The 12,174-nt window shown below is 46.3% G+C and overlaps 1 protein-coding gene across 3 annotated transcripts in view; it reads left to right on the plus strand.

The window, feature by feature from the left end:
- Positions 1–24: 24 nt before the first annotated feature.
- The window catches only part of LOC142571594 (protein lin-10-like), a 33,022-nt gene continuing 20,872 nt past the window's right edge, over positions 25–12,174 (plus strand). For 2 of the 3 annotated variants that reach the window (XM_075680082.1, XM_075680083.1), the window contains exons 1-5: positions 25–250; positions 881–1,883; positions 5,223–5,263; positions 9,948–10,024; positions 10,112–10,154. In XM_075680082.1, coding sequence (XP_075536197.1) covers positions 904–1,883; positions 5,223–5,263; positions 9,948–10,024; positions 10,112–10,154 — 1,141 coding nt within the window. In that variant the 5' untranslated portion in view covers positions 25–250; positions 881–903. The remainder of the gene's footprint in view (positions 251–880; positions 1,884–5,222; positions 5,264–9,947; positions 10,025–10,111; positions 10,155–12,174) is intronic. The other variant, XM_075680085.1, reaches the window with a different exon arrangement.

The following is a 12,174-nucleotide window of genomic DNA, read 5'->3' on the forward strand; positions in this document are numbered from 1 at the left end:
TGTCGTCGGGCACGTGACCTCCGGGGCGCTGTGCTCGAGGGTGCGACGTCAAGCGCTCCGCAGTTATGGGTGGCCGTGGGCGCTGTGTGTGTCCGCCAGCTCGGCGACGAACGCCGTCGTGGGCTCGGCTCTGGCAGCCGTTGTGAACCATTCGCAAGGCCGTTCACGGCCCTGGGAGGTCTGACCGCTCTTGTGTATCCATGCCTTCCGCCATACCCCTGCTTTCAGGGGTTCTCTACCTCGGTACTGGGTAAGCCTAACTCCTCAGCTGATGCCGTTTTCTGTTGCTGATTGATACTTGGTAACCTTGTGCGCTCACCATGTTACGATGCACATGTTGAAATCGTGCATCACTCATGTATGTTGATATGAACTGAAATTATCGACCTCTGAAATGCCCCTCGGCATATGTGCACTAAGCTGTATCGTAACCACCGGCTCCGCTGCTCATCTCGCGAATATATCCTTGTGGGCAAATAATACGCGACCTGGTATTTGGAACGCTTGATCTTGCCATGTGTTCAGAGATTATCAAAAGCACACGTCGTCGGTAGCATGCGCTAAGGTGTGGTATCCCCTCGAGCATGAATCATCTGCTTACGCCGATCGATCATGAACTGATGTAGCCAGGGTTCAACGCTACCAGCGTGGGGTTGGGTCATCGTGACCACCGCCTGGCTCGACCTGAGCCTTTCTGACTCGCACACCGTGAGCAGCGATGTAGCCAAGCGTTGCGACCTTATGGCAGGTGTAGGCATGCATGGCTCCTAGTACTTTCTTTTGCTCCCGTTATTTCGCGAGTGTTCGTGCATGCTAGGCATTGCCGGCACCCTTCCGTCGCTTACGTAAATGCGTTTCTGGACGTCTCCGCCGGGCACAGGAGGCTGAGGGGCCATCGGCAGCATGCACCCGTCGAGCGAGGCGAGCAGCGACACGGACGAAGTGGCGCGGCTCTTCCCCAAGTGCCGAGGTCGTCACGACGGCCACTCCCAAGACGACGACGATGAGGCGGACAGCCTGAATAACAACCACCACCCGATGGAGGACGGTTCCGTGGTGAGCGCCTACGACACGCCGTCGCGAATCGAGATCGCAGGCGGACGGGAGATTTTCTGCAAGAGCCGAAGTCGACCCAAGCGGCGCCAGCGCGATGCTGCCGAGGCGTGGGAGGACGAACCACTCGTGTACGAGGCACCGGTCTGCGGTGCAGAAGTGTACGATGATATTGACGAGCGCACCAACGCACCGGCACGTCTCATTGGTAACGTGCCCATCGCTCAGTACGAGGGTTCACCGCGCCGCTACGGACCGCGGCCGGGTTACCCGCAGCGCGTGGCTGCTGACGCCCAGGAAGCGGACGAAAACACGGTGTGCGGCAGCTCGTACGTCGGGCAGCGACTGGCGGGGGCCACGCCGAGTCCCCGCACCCCCCCAAGCCCTCGGCCCCCTAGCCCGCGCCTCGGAGGCACGCCGGCCGCAGCGAGCCCTGACCCAGGGAGCCCGGGTGGTGGAAGCCCCCGCAGGCTGAGCCCGCGGCCACGAAGTAACAGCAGTACCGAGACCGGCGAACAGATGGACGAACAGACGAGGAATCTGACGCTTTCGCCCGACGGCACGGATTGCGAGTCGGCCAGCGAGGCCATGTCCCTAGCGGGCTCGGCCGACGCGCCGCTGGCCATGCCCGTGCTCGAGGATGGCCTGTCCAGTGGCCACCTGTCGGACACGGAAGGCTCTGTCGGGGGAGGCACGCAGCCACCCTCGGACGATGTGGTGTCGGATGCCATCCGCGAGATCCAGCAGGCTATCCAACACAGCAAGCGCCTGGCACTTAAGAGCTGTGGTCCTGCTGAAAGAGGGGATGCTCCACCCGTGTGGGTGCCCAGGTAAAGGCTGCGGCTTGATCATTTGACGGCATTATTATGGAGTAATTAGTAAGACACCTTACAGTTATTTACACACAGTTGAGGAGCCTATAGATGTTTAATGAATAACTATAAAAAACTCGAGTTTCATCTTTTGATTGGTAGTGCTAAGATTGTCTGTAATAAATGTTACAGCATACTGGGAAAGTGGTCTGGCACAGCGAACAGTAAAAGTGTGGTGCCATTGCTTCCTTTTTGCAGTTTGCTATGACAAGGCTGTACACGTGCAGTGAAGCTGCACTCGTACTGTACCATTTTGGGGCTGCATTCCTGATTTGCTGTAATAACTCTAGGATAATGCACATGCTACTGTGTGCTCTTATTCTACACTACCACCATGTCCCTTGTGTTCTGCTGTGCCTGTGCTGTATTCAGTAGTTCAGAGTCATTGATCGCAAAATGTTTTGTCATTTTGTAATGATGAAAGCCAAATCACAACCATATGAAGCCAGCAGATAATGAAACTATGGAAAGCGTAAGGGTTGTTATTTGTAGGTTTGATGTATTCAGGTAGCATACAAGTTTTTTTCTTTTTGGTCAGTTGCCGGCTCCTAAAGAGGTCACATACTGTGTGACATATTTCTCATCTGATGGTGAAAAGTATGTTCAACATCTGCTATTGACCTGAGTGGCACAGGCTAACACTTCCTGGATAAGGTCTTGTACACATGCATAAATACCCAAGATTGTGGTTGCAGGAACATCCACCGCCGTAGCACACTTGGCAGTGCAACACACTTCTAATGCAAATGTTGTGAGTTTGGCTGCCACTGGCTGCTACCATCTGATTTTATGTATGTTCGACGCGAATGGTGTAGAGCTTGCTGAAAGACACGCGGGCACCAGCGATTACTCAGGAACCGTCGATAACTGATGCATAAAAGCCGACTCGCTTGACCCGCTGATCAGATTTCGATGATTGCCAGCTGTGTTCGCTGCTATCATTGTGCTTTAAGTGTAGCCTGTTTTTGTGGGCACAGGTTCGCCCAATAAAAGTTAGTTTCGTTATTCACAGTATTGCTGCTGTGTTCTTTACCGTCACTACTACGTGACAGTATAACATAACAATGTAACATTGTAATGTGTAGTAGTTACTGCTGTTCCATTTTAAATGTATTGTGAATTGGGAATGAGCAGTAACTTGTTGTTTTTCACTTTTGAAACAATAAGCATACTACCTTGCTCATGCTGTAGGTACTGGCACTGTTTTATTCATTCCACATAAGGCCAGCCCTGAAAAAGCATTGATGCTTGTATATGCAAGACTGGGCAGCCTGCAAATTAATTCAAAACTCTGCATCATTTGAACATTCTATCGTATGTAAGGCTCATACAATTTTACAATAAAATCACACATTGTATATTGTCACGTTGTAGTGACCAACAAGAACACAGTAGGAAAACTGTGAATGGCGAAACTAACTTTTATTGGCTGAACCTGCGCCCACAAAAGCAAGTGACAATGAAACCACAACAAAAGTGGTGAATGCCGTCGGTGATCATCAGAAATCTGATCAGCGGGTCAAGTCTGTTAGCTTTTATACATGCGTTGTCGAAGGTTCCAGAGAAATTGCCAGTGCCTGCATGTCTTCCTGAAAGTACTACATAGTTTGCGAGAAGTGTTGGGCTGCTGAACACGAGGTCGCAGGATCGAATCCCGGCCACGGCGGCCACATTTCGATGGGGGCGAAATGCGAAAACACCCGTGTGCTTAGATTTAGGTGCACGTTAAAGAACCCCAGGTGGTCAAAATTTCAGGAGTCCTCCACTACGGCGTGCCTCATAATCAGAAAGTGGTTTTGGCATGTAAAACCCCAAATATTATTATTATTAGTTTGCGAGAAGAACGGGGGTTAACTGAGGGGCCCAATTTTTATTAGTCATATCATAAGAAGCCAACAAACACTGACGCTAAGCACAACATAGGGGAAATTATTTGTGCTTAATAAATGAAATAAACGATAAATTAGTGGAAATGAAAGTGGACGAAAAAACAACTTGCCGCAGGTGGGGAATGGTCATGAACATCACGTTTTGTCTTGAGGGGTGTTCTTTGTCATACTGTGCACAAGTTCAAGCTTGAACTGAAGGAGAGAAATTTACTCCTTGTAGTGGACAATGTATTTTCAATTGATATTGATTTTCTGTATTTCAATCACAAGTTTTAGCTGTTCTTGAACCATTTAACCTGTTTACTTACCGAAAGGTATAGTACAGGATAACAGAGAGAATGTAATGCCATCTGTGCACATGATCTTGGTTTCGTTATGCACTCTTCTTGCTTAGGAGCAGCCTTTTTCTAATTTTAGCTTGACTTAGGCTTTTCTGCACACTTTGATAACAACTGACGTTCTGCTCTCACCTCAATGGGAGTGCCATTATTGCTTTGGTAGCATTTATTGCTCTTTAACGTCTTATTGTTATCCTAACTTCAGTGATATGGCAGAACTTAAAGGTCTTGCACAAAATATATAACCAAGCTTATCTAATCAAGCCCTCCTTTCATTCTTTTTCAATGATAGAAAAGACCATCTGCAGTACTGCAGATGCTTTAATTGATGGGCTTGCACCATTAAAACCCATCGATTAAAGCATCTGCAGTACTGAAGTTAATTCTGTAGTGTAATAAACACATAAATACATTTAGTTTATTATCTCTTAGGTGTGGCTAAGAAAGCAAGAAAATTCGTTGGAAGATAATTGTGCTTAAGAACACTTGAAACATGTGATGCTGTTGAGGGCACATTTTTAAAGTCTCTAACAAAAAGCACCAGAATATTTTATGTAAGAACTGACTTTTGGTGATGTTGACTAGGCAAGGGAGATAGTGGATAGTGGCTTGATTGTGGCACAGCGTCCAGCATCATAACTTGTTCTCATATTTACTCCGACCAGCATAAGTTCTTAACACAAATTGGCACTAGTGACCATGTGCCTCTCATTTGCATCACAGCTGCATCTAAAACTGCAGAGGTTTGTGACAAACTCAAGATCTTGTTCATTGTGATGGACACAAAGAGCCATTGTGCAGTGCACCCCAGCATCTTTGTTCCTGTGCAATTATGGTCTCACTTAGTTGCTGTGAGCAGGTTTAATATATTCATGCTATAACAATGATTGTGGCAAAAGAAAGAAAGCAAAGTTTGCTGCATATTCTTTATTTTGAATGCATTGTTGTAAGGGTTAAGTGATAGCAGAGAATCGTTTCAGCTGAGACTATGGTCAACTGGATAGCCTTAGCACTATCACTGGAAAAATAATTATTGTGGTGCATTCTTTCAATTATTTTTTACTTTGCAGGCTTTCTCAGTCTGCCCGAGAGGACCAGGCCCCTGATGATGGTTAGTTTTTTCGTTTTTTTGTGTATTCGCATGAAATGCATGGAGATTTCTGTTAACAGTGGATCTTAGACTAATAGCTTTTTGGGCTGCGTGAATACTCGGTATCTGTGAAATCGTAATACGAGTTGGCAGCGACAAATTTTTATTGATGCTAAAGCATTGGCTGCGATACGACATCACAAGCGGGCCTCAGGCATTCGCGCCTGCTGGCTCGGGCCTTGGTGGATCAGAGTGGGCGAAAGGGGACACCTGCTGGCACAGTATTGTGTGAGGGAAGAGGGCATTGCCTTGATGCCACATCACCCTTGTTGATGGAAGCCCGCATTATCTGCGTGTTACTTGTCTGCGCAAGCTTTCACCTCAAACTCGGACCGCTCAGCAGCATTCAATTGGACATTAATGCTTTTGCATTCACAACTCATAAGTGCTTACGGGCCCACATATATTTTTGTTTGTTTGTTGGGCATTGCCTCAGTGAGCCACCTCTAATTCTCACGGGTTTTCAAGTTTGAAAAAACTACTGGTAAGTGCTGTGTAAAATCAGTGCATTCAGTATGATGACTTAAATTTTAAACATCCTTGATGCATTTGCAGGTAAGTCAGGTACACCTTCACTACATTACATTAAGTACACATTATTATCAGACCTGTCAGACACTGACCTTATAATGACTACTGCATTTTACAATATTTTCTTCTCCCACGATTATTTGTCATTTGCACTATGTAATCCATGAGGAGTGTTGCATGCTGAAAATGAGGTTGTATGCTATGCATTACATTGGACATCTGGAGTTGTGAATCCAGCTTGTGCCCAGTCTTATGACTACTTTCGTATTTCACCTAGATTTCTCTAGAGGACAGAGCTGTGTTGACATGAAGGCATTGCAAAGCCTTGCCAGACATCAATGGTATGCCTGTATGGTTCCTGAGGACCTCTAAGGACTGTCTTGAGGAATCTTGGATGTTGGCAGACCACTATTGAGATAGACTGGTGTAACCATTTTTAAAATGGCAGGACAATACTTGAGGTGTTACGTCAATAAAATTGGATGGTTTGCATGCAGTTCTCAGTATTAACAACCTGTTTCATAGCCTTCTCATGGCACACTGTTGCCTTGATACTTAGAATGGTGAACACATGCTGTTCTGTGTGCTAATTGGAGTAAGAGCCATCAAAACTATTTTCAGTAGGAACATGCTTTAGATGCAGTGCTGATGTGAGGAGCTGTTGCTGATGCAAACAATGCCCAAAGGCATATTGTGACACAGTTGTAATCAAATGTTATTTTCCTAATTAGTGAGCACTAACATGTCTTGGAAATGGCCTTGCCCATAGGAAATGCCCACGGGAAAATAGGGGTGGAAAATGGAATAGCAGAGTTAGACGTCATAAAAAAAAAAAAAAAGTTCCAGCAGCACTTATTTTCATACTATAAGGAAACAATGTTGCAGTCTTAAGAAAATGGTCTGTGACTTTAGATGCAAACATATTGTCGCGTGTACCCTGCTGAAGTACACATGCCGAATGGGGATCCAGGCGTTTGTACTTCACGAAACGTAACCGTTGACGCGTGATGTCAAGACGAACCTCATTCTCTTCTTCTTCAGTCTCCTTGCTGTGCCACACCATGTGGCACTACCCCCTCTTCAAATATAAAAGAATGAAAACATACATAGGCTTGACGTGAGAGCGCCGAGATGGCCTAGAACGAACACATAGGCTATAGTCGCAATCACTGTGGTGTGTGATATAGTCACAACGCACTGAGGGACGAGCAACAATAAAAACTAACCTAAGCGGTTGTCGACGTTGTCATAGGTTGTCGACGTCGGGGTGGCTGGCTTCCATCAGGAAGGACTTCTTAATTGACGTCACTAATTCGCTGCAACACTTTTTAAGGTCCGAAGTAGCTACTCAAAAGCTTCTCGGATAGTCCTTTTCAGTGCACGGGAGTCCAGACCGAAATCTTGTTCGCGGGAACTAGTTCTGGCGTCGTCGTGTTTTCGTTGTTCTGCGGTCGGCACGATACGAGGTCTTCAGCGCGTCGAGTATCAGCGGCCCCGCCTCGGAAGGTCGCTGATGTCAGTTTTCCTGGCGTGGACTTGGTAATCTCCCTTGTGTCGTCCCCAAGGTGGTATCACAAGCAGCGAAATATCGCCGCGGTGAGGGTGAGCATGACTGCCGCTGCGATGTGCCCGGCCTGCGCTGCTGTTCGATGAATTCTGCAATGTCGGGAGGCCTCTGGCAAAACCTAGGTCGAGGCAAATCGATAAAAAAACCCCGTACTCCGAGTCGTCGATAGGGGCACTCCCGATACTTATGACCAGCTTTGCCGCAGTGGTAGCATAGTGGTCGCCAATCAGGTGCTCGCCATACCTCTGATTTCCTCGCAGTGTTCGGCGGTCTTCGAAGTACAGTAGCGGAGTTGTCGGAGCGGCTTGCGCCGATTGCAACACGACTGGCGACACAACATAAGTAGGTGCAAAAGCTTGGGTGGGGCTCAGTAATGTTTCTGCGTAAGTCTTGCGCCGGGACTCACTTGGCAGAGGTGGCGCTTCACTGCTGGAAAGAGATGCCTGCAGTGCCTGCTGTACTTCGTTGCGTACGATGCTGGCGAGGGAGCTTACTGGCGGTGGCAACGTACCGTGGTGCTTATGCAGCTCGTCGTGAACCACTGAGCGAATCAGCTCGCAAAGCAAGGCAACGTCGCACCTGAAGCTTACCGGCGTATCCGGAGTGCTGGCAGAATTTACTTGTTGGTTGTACATGTTCGACCGTTGCTAAAGCGTCTTCTCCATTGCGGTGGCTTCGGTGAGGAACTCTGCGAGTCTTGGGACGTATTCCGAACAAGGCCGCCAAAGAGCTGTTCCTTTACGCCTCTCATCAGATGACGCACCTTCTTCTCTACCGACATGCTCGGATCGGCACGCTGAAAGAGACGCGTCATGTCCTCTGCGTACATCGTGACGCTCTCGTTGGGCTTTTGGACGCGTTACTGAAGGGCTCGTTCTGCTCTTTCCCGGCGAATGGGGCTGGAGTAAGTAGCTTGCGCTGGAATTCAGGCCAGGATGACAGGGCACTTTCGCGGTTCATAAACCATGTGCGAGCACCATCCTGGATTCTGAAGTAGACGTTTCTGAGTTTGGCGTTGTTGTCCCACTCGTTAAACGCAGCCACGCGCTCGAACTCTGCGAGCGAGTCTTCCACGTCTTCAAATGTGTCGCCATGAAAAGCCGTCGGCACTTGGGTGTTCAGCAGCGTTAGGTAAGTCGGTGTCACCCTTTCCGTAGAAGTCGCAGTGGTCGTAGTCATCATTTTTTCCTGGAGGTACCCAAATTCTGGGGTGAGGCCTCGGATTCGCCTGCTTGTGCGGTGAACTGGAGTCAACTCCAATTGTGCGAGGCTCTTGCTGCCCAGTGGGGTCTCCTGCATAAGTTGGGTGTACCCAGCACCTCCACCAAATTGTCACATGTACCCTGCTGAAGTATATATGCTGAATGGGGATCCAGGTGTTTGTACTTCACGAAATGTAATTGTTGACGTGCGATGCCGAGATGAACCTCGTTCTCTTCTTCTTCAGTCTCCTTGCTGTGCACTATACTAGAGGCACCAAAAGCAAGTGCAGTATATTTTGGTGCGTTGAGTGGGCACACAGAGTAATAAAAGTTGGTAGGTGCAGAGTGCATGGCGGAAAAATATGATGGGTGCTCTAACAGTGCATAGTGCATCTGAAATCCCGTAGCATTTTGGATCCCAAAGCCTATAGTTTCCTTCTGGTGCATGTAGCACTTGCACATGATAAGCGATCACTTACTTCACTCAACCATCAAGTGCACACATGCAAAAAAGTTGCACTTGAAGTGCACTTAATGTGTGTATAGGGTGTTCTTTTTTTAGCCGCACCAAATTAAAAAAATTACCTGTGGCAGATAGCAAAATTCTAACCCTTAAGCTAAATTACTTGATGAGGTGGCCATTATTTCTACCAGAAATCAAAATTCTTAATTGAATAATTAACATAAATACATTAATCAGCTTTTTTAATTAATAACTTTATGGCACATATTTCAATCTACATATTGTAGCCAGCGAGTTTGCAAGGCATATTGACCATGTGCTATCAAACTTGCAACAAAAATGCACTGTTGTTCTACTTACGTTTTTATGAAAATGTTCTGTTATGCACTGAAGCACAAAAGTAACTGGATTGCCAATGCATTTTGTCAGACACTTTGAAAATTAATATCTTGAAACTGGTGTAGTCCTTAGAATTTGTTTTAAGTGAATAATAAGTGGATATGCCTTGCAAACTCATCGGCTATGATTTGTAGATTGAAATATGTGCCATAAAGTTATTTAAAAAGTTAATTACAGAAATTATGTTCATTATTCAATTGAGCATTCTTATTGCTCATAGAAGTAATGGGTTGCCTCATCGTGTAATTTAACTCAAAAGTGAAAATTGTGCAATTTGTCGGAGGCAGTTTTTAAAATTTTGGTGCAGCTCAAAAAGAAAGCACTTGGTATATATGACAATATGGTATTGTCATTGTCAAAATTCTTCAGTATTCATGCAGCTCAAAAGAAATATAACTTAATTTGTGTACTGTAATGAATTTCTGGCATGTGTGGTTTGCTGTGGACTAACACCATGCACATTTGTGCATGCCCCCACCACAGATTGTGACACAGATCAGGAAACTGACAGACTCCTTGGGGCGCAGCGTTCAGATGACCGGGGCTTCTTTGACGACAAGGTAATCTGACTTGTGGGCACCTCTAGTTCTCTTCGTCCCCATGGCTTGCCTTGAGCATTGCTTTGTGTCCCCTTGTGGTTCTCACAGGCCCAGAATTCTGTGGGAAAAAAGAAAAATACTTCAAAGGAAGGTAAGTGATGCGATTCATTACTCAGTCTTTCAGTAGAGTCATAAAGGTGTCACAATGTTGTGAATAATGCGAACTCTGAACAAGCACAGTTTCTGTGCTTTGTAACCTATGCGTATGGAGAGGGCAGAATGGAGGTGAGAGCACACATGGCTAACTACTGATTGAAATCTCTAGTCGGTGCTTGTCACTACCTTACGTGTAAATTTTTTTTACCATACTAACATGCTATTGCTTCTGAAGCTTGTCAACAGTTTCTCATTATTTAAATATGCATATATTATCCGGCTGGTTGGTGCATCGATTTGGAATAATCTTGGGGCCAGTGTAAAAGAACTTCCTCATCCTATCTTTCCTTCCTTGTCCCTTGTTTTCTTGAAGCTGACTCATAAGGTGCATTTAGAAGTTTTCAGTATATTTCTTTACTTTTGCTGCACACATTTTTCTGTGCATCGATTAAAAATTTCACTTGCTAGTTAGCCATGCATCATCTTGCCTGCTGTCTGTCTTGTTCATTAATTTAGGCTGTTTGCTGCTGTAATCATGCACCAACTCTCTGAAGAAATTTGTTGTTCAATACAAGTGCTTCAGACCAGCTTCAGCGCTCACTCAAGTTGATTTTCCAGAAAGGCACCACTCATGCTTGCCTAAAACTTGCCTAAAGTAGTGTAGTGTACTTTACAGAGGAGTTACAAAGTTCCCCATCTCAGTGAGTGTGATGCTGTGCTTCTTGGTGGGCCTACTGCAGCATAAGTGGCTTTCTTGGCATATTTCACTTTTTATTTCCCTCGCTGTGCCAGCTGTGTGAAACTAGCGTCAGTGCAAGCAGAGGTGAATGTTTCTTGCAGAATAGCAGTGCTGGCAGCTTGTTGGCGTCTCATGAGGCCTTGGGCGCATTTCTTTCATTCCGTTTCTTCTGCACTGTCTTCATCTGCTTTTCTTGCCTTCACTCGCTCACTGCTCTCTCTGTGTGCCTGGATCACCAACACTGTCACCCGTTTTGGTGAGTTCTCCGAGTGCACTTGCCACCTTTCCTTTTTTTTGCATTTTGAGGAGAACTAACACGAACCTGACTCACACACATGCTGTGAGGAAGTTTGCTTTTGTGCATGCAAGTTTGTGTAAGCCCTTGAATTGTCCAGGGTTCGACGGAACACCATCTGGCGAGGAGTATACGCTTTCTCCTTGACAGCAAACACACACTCGCCAAAGTTGGAGAAAAGAAACTGAGTTTGTGACGTTTCGAGTCCCCTATGGGTCTCTTGTTCACATAAAAGTCAGGCAAGTTGGGCCAAGCCCTATATATGTAGTAGATGGTGCAGCAATCTGGTGTTTACCTCTGGTAGATTTCCACGTGTCCAATTTAGTGTGAGAGGCCTCGACTGGATTAATAATGATTCCAAAAGAAGGCAGGAGGATAGCGATTTTTCCACGCTGATGACAGTCGCAGAATTCCAATCAATGTTGTGACCCGTGTTAAAGTGATGTTCAGCTAGTGTGTTGGTGGTGGTGTGTCCCTTAGCTACGTCATTTTGGTGCTGCTTTATACGTCGTCTGGAGTTGCCTGTTTCTCCGAATTACGATGCATGGCAGTCTTGACACGCATCTTATGTATCACTTGTATGTTCACATTCCAATGGGTCATTCACACATACCAGTTGGCTTTTTAATTTGTATGATCGCATGTGTGCAACTTGTATGTCATAATTTTAGAAAATTCTTGCCAGCATTTTGCATATGTCGGGAGCATAGGGAATGAGTGCAGTTTTCATACGATGGGTCGGTTTAGTTCTGGGAGGCTCTGTGGAGTGGCGATCCTGCTGACATAGAAGTTGGCGAGGGTAGCCATTACCAGCAAGATCATTTTTTACTTTTTTTTTTTCATTCGGCCAAGTACTTCAGCTTTCCCTCAATGCATCCCAAGAGACACAAACGCTCTGTGGCGGCTTCTTTGTTCAAGCTTGCGTCCCGTCCTTGCTCAGACGAGTCCACATGACGGCGGGAATTCAAGAAAGTAAGAAAT

This window comes from Dermacentor variabilis, chromosome 2, assembly GCF_050947875.1.
Source record: "Dermacentor variabilis isolate Ectoservices chromosome 2, ASM5094787v1, whole genome shotgun sequence".
Taxonomy (NCBI): Eukaryota; Metazoa; Arthropoda; class Arachnida; order Ixodida; family Ixodidae; genus Dermacentor; species Dermacentor variabilis.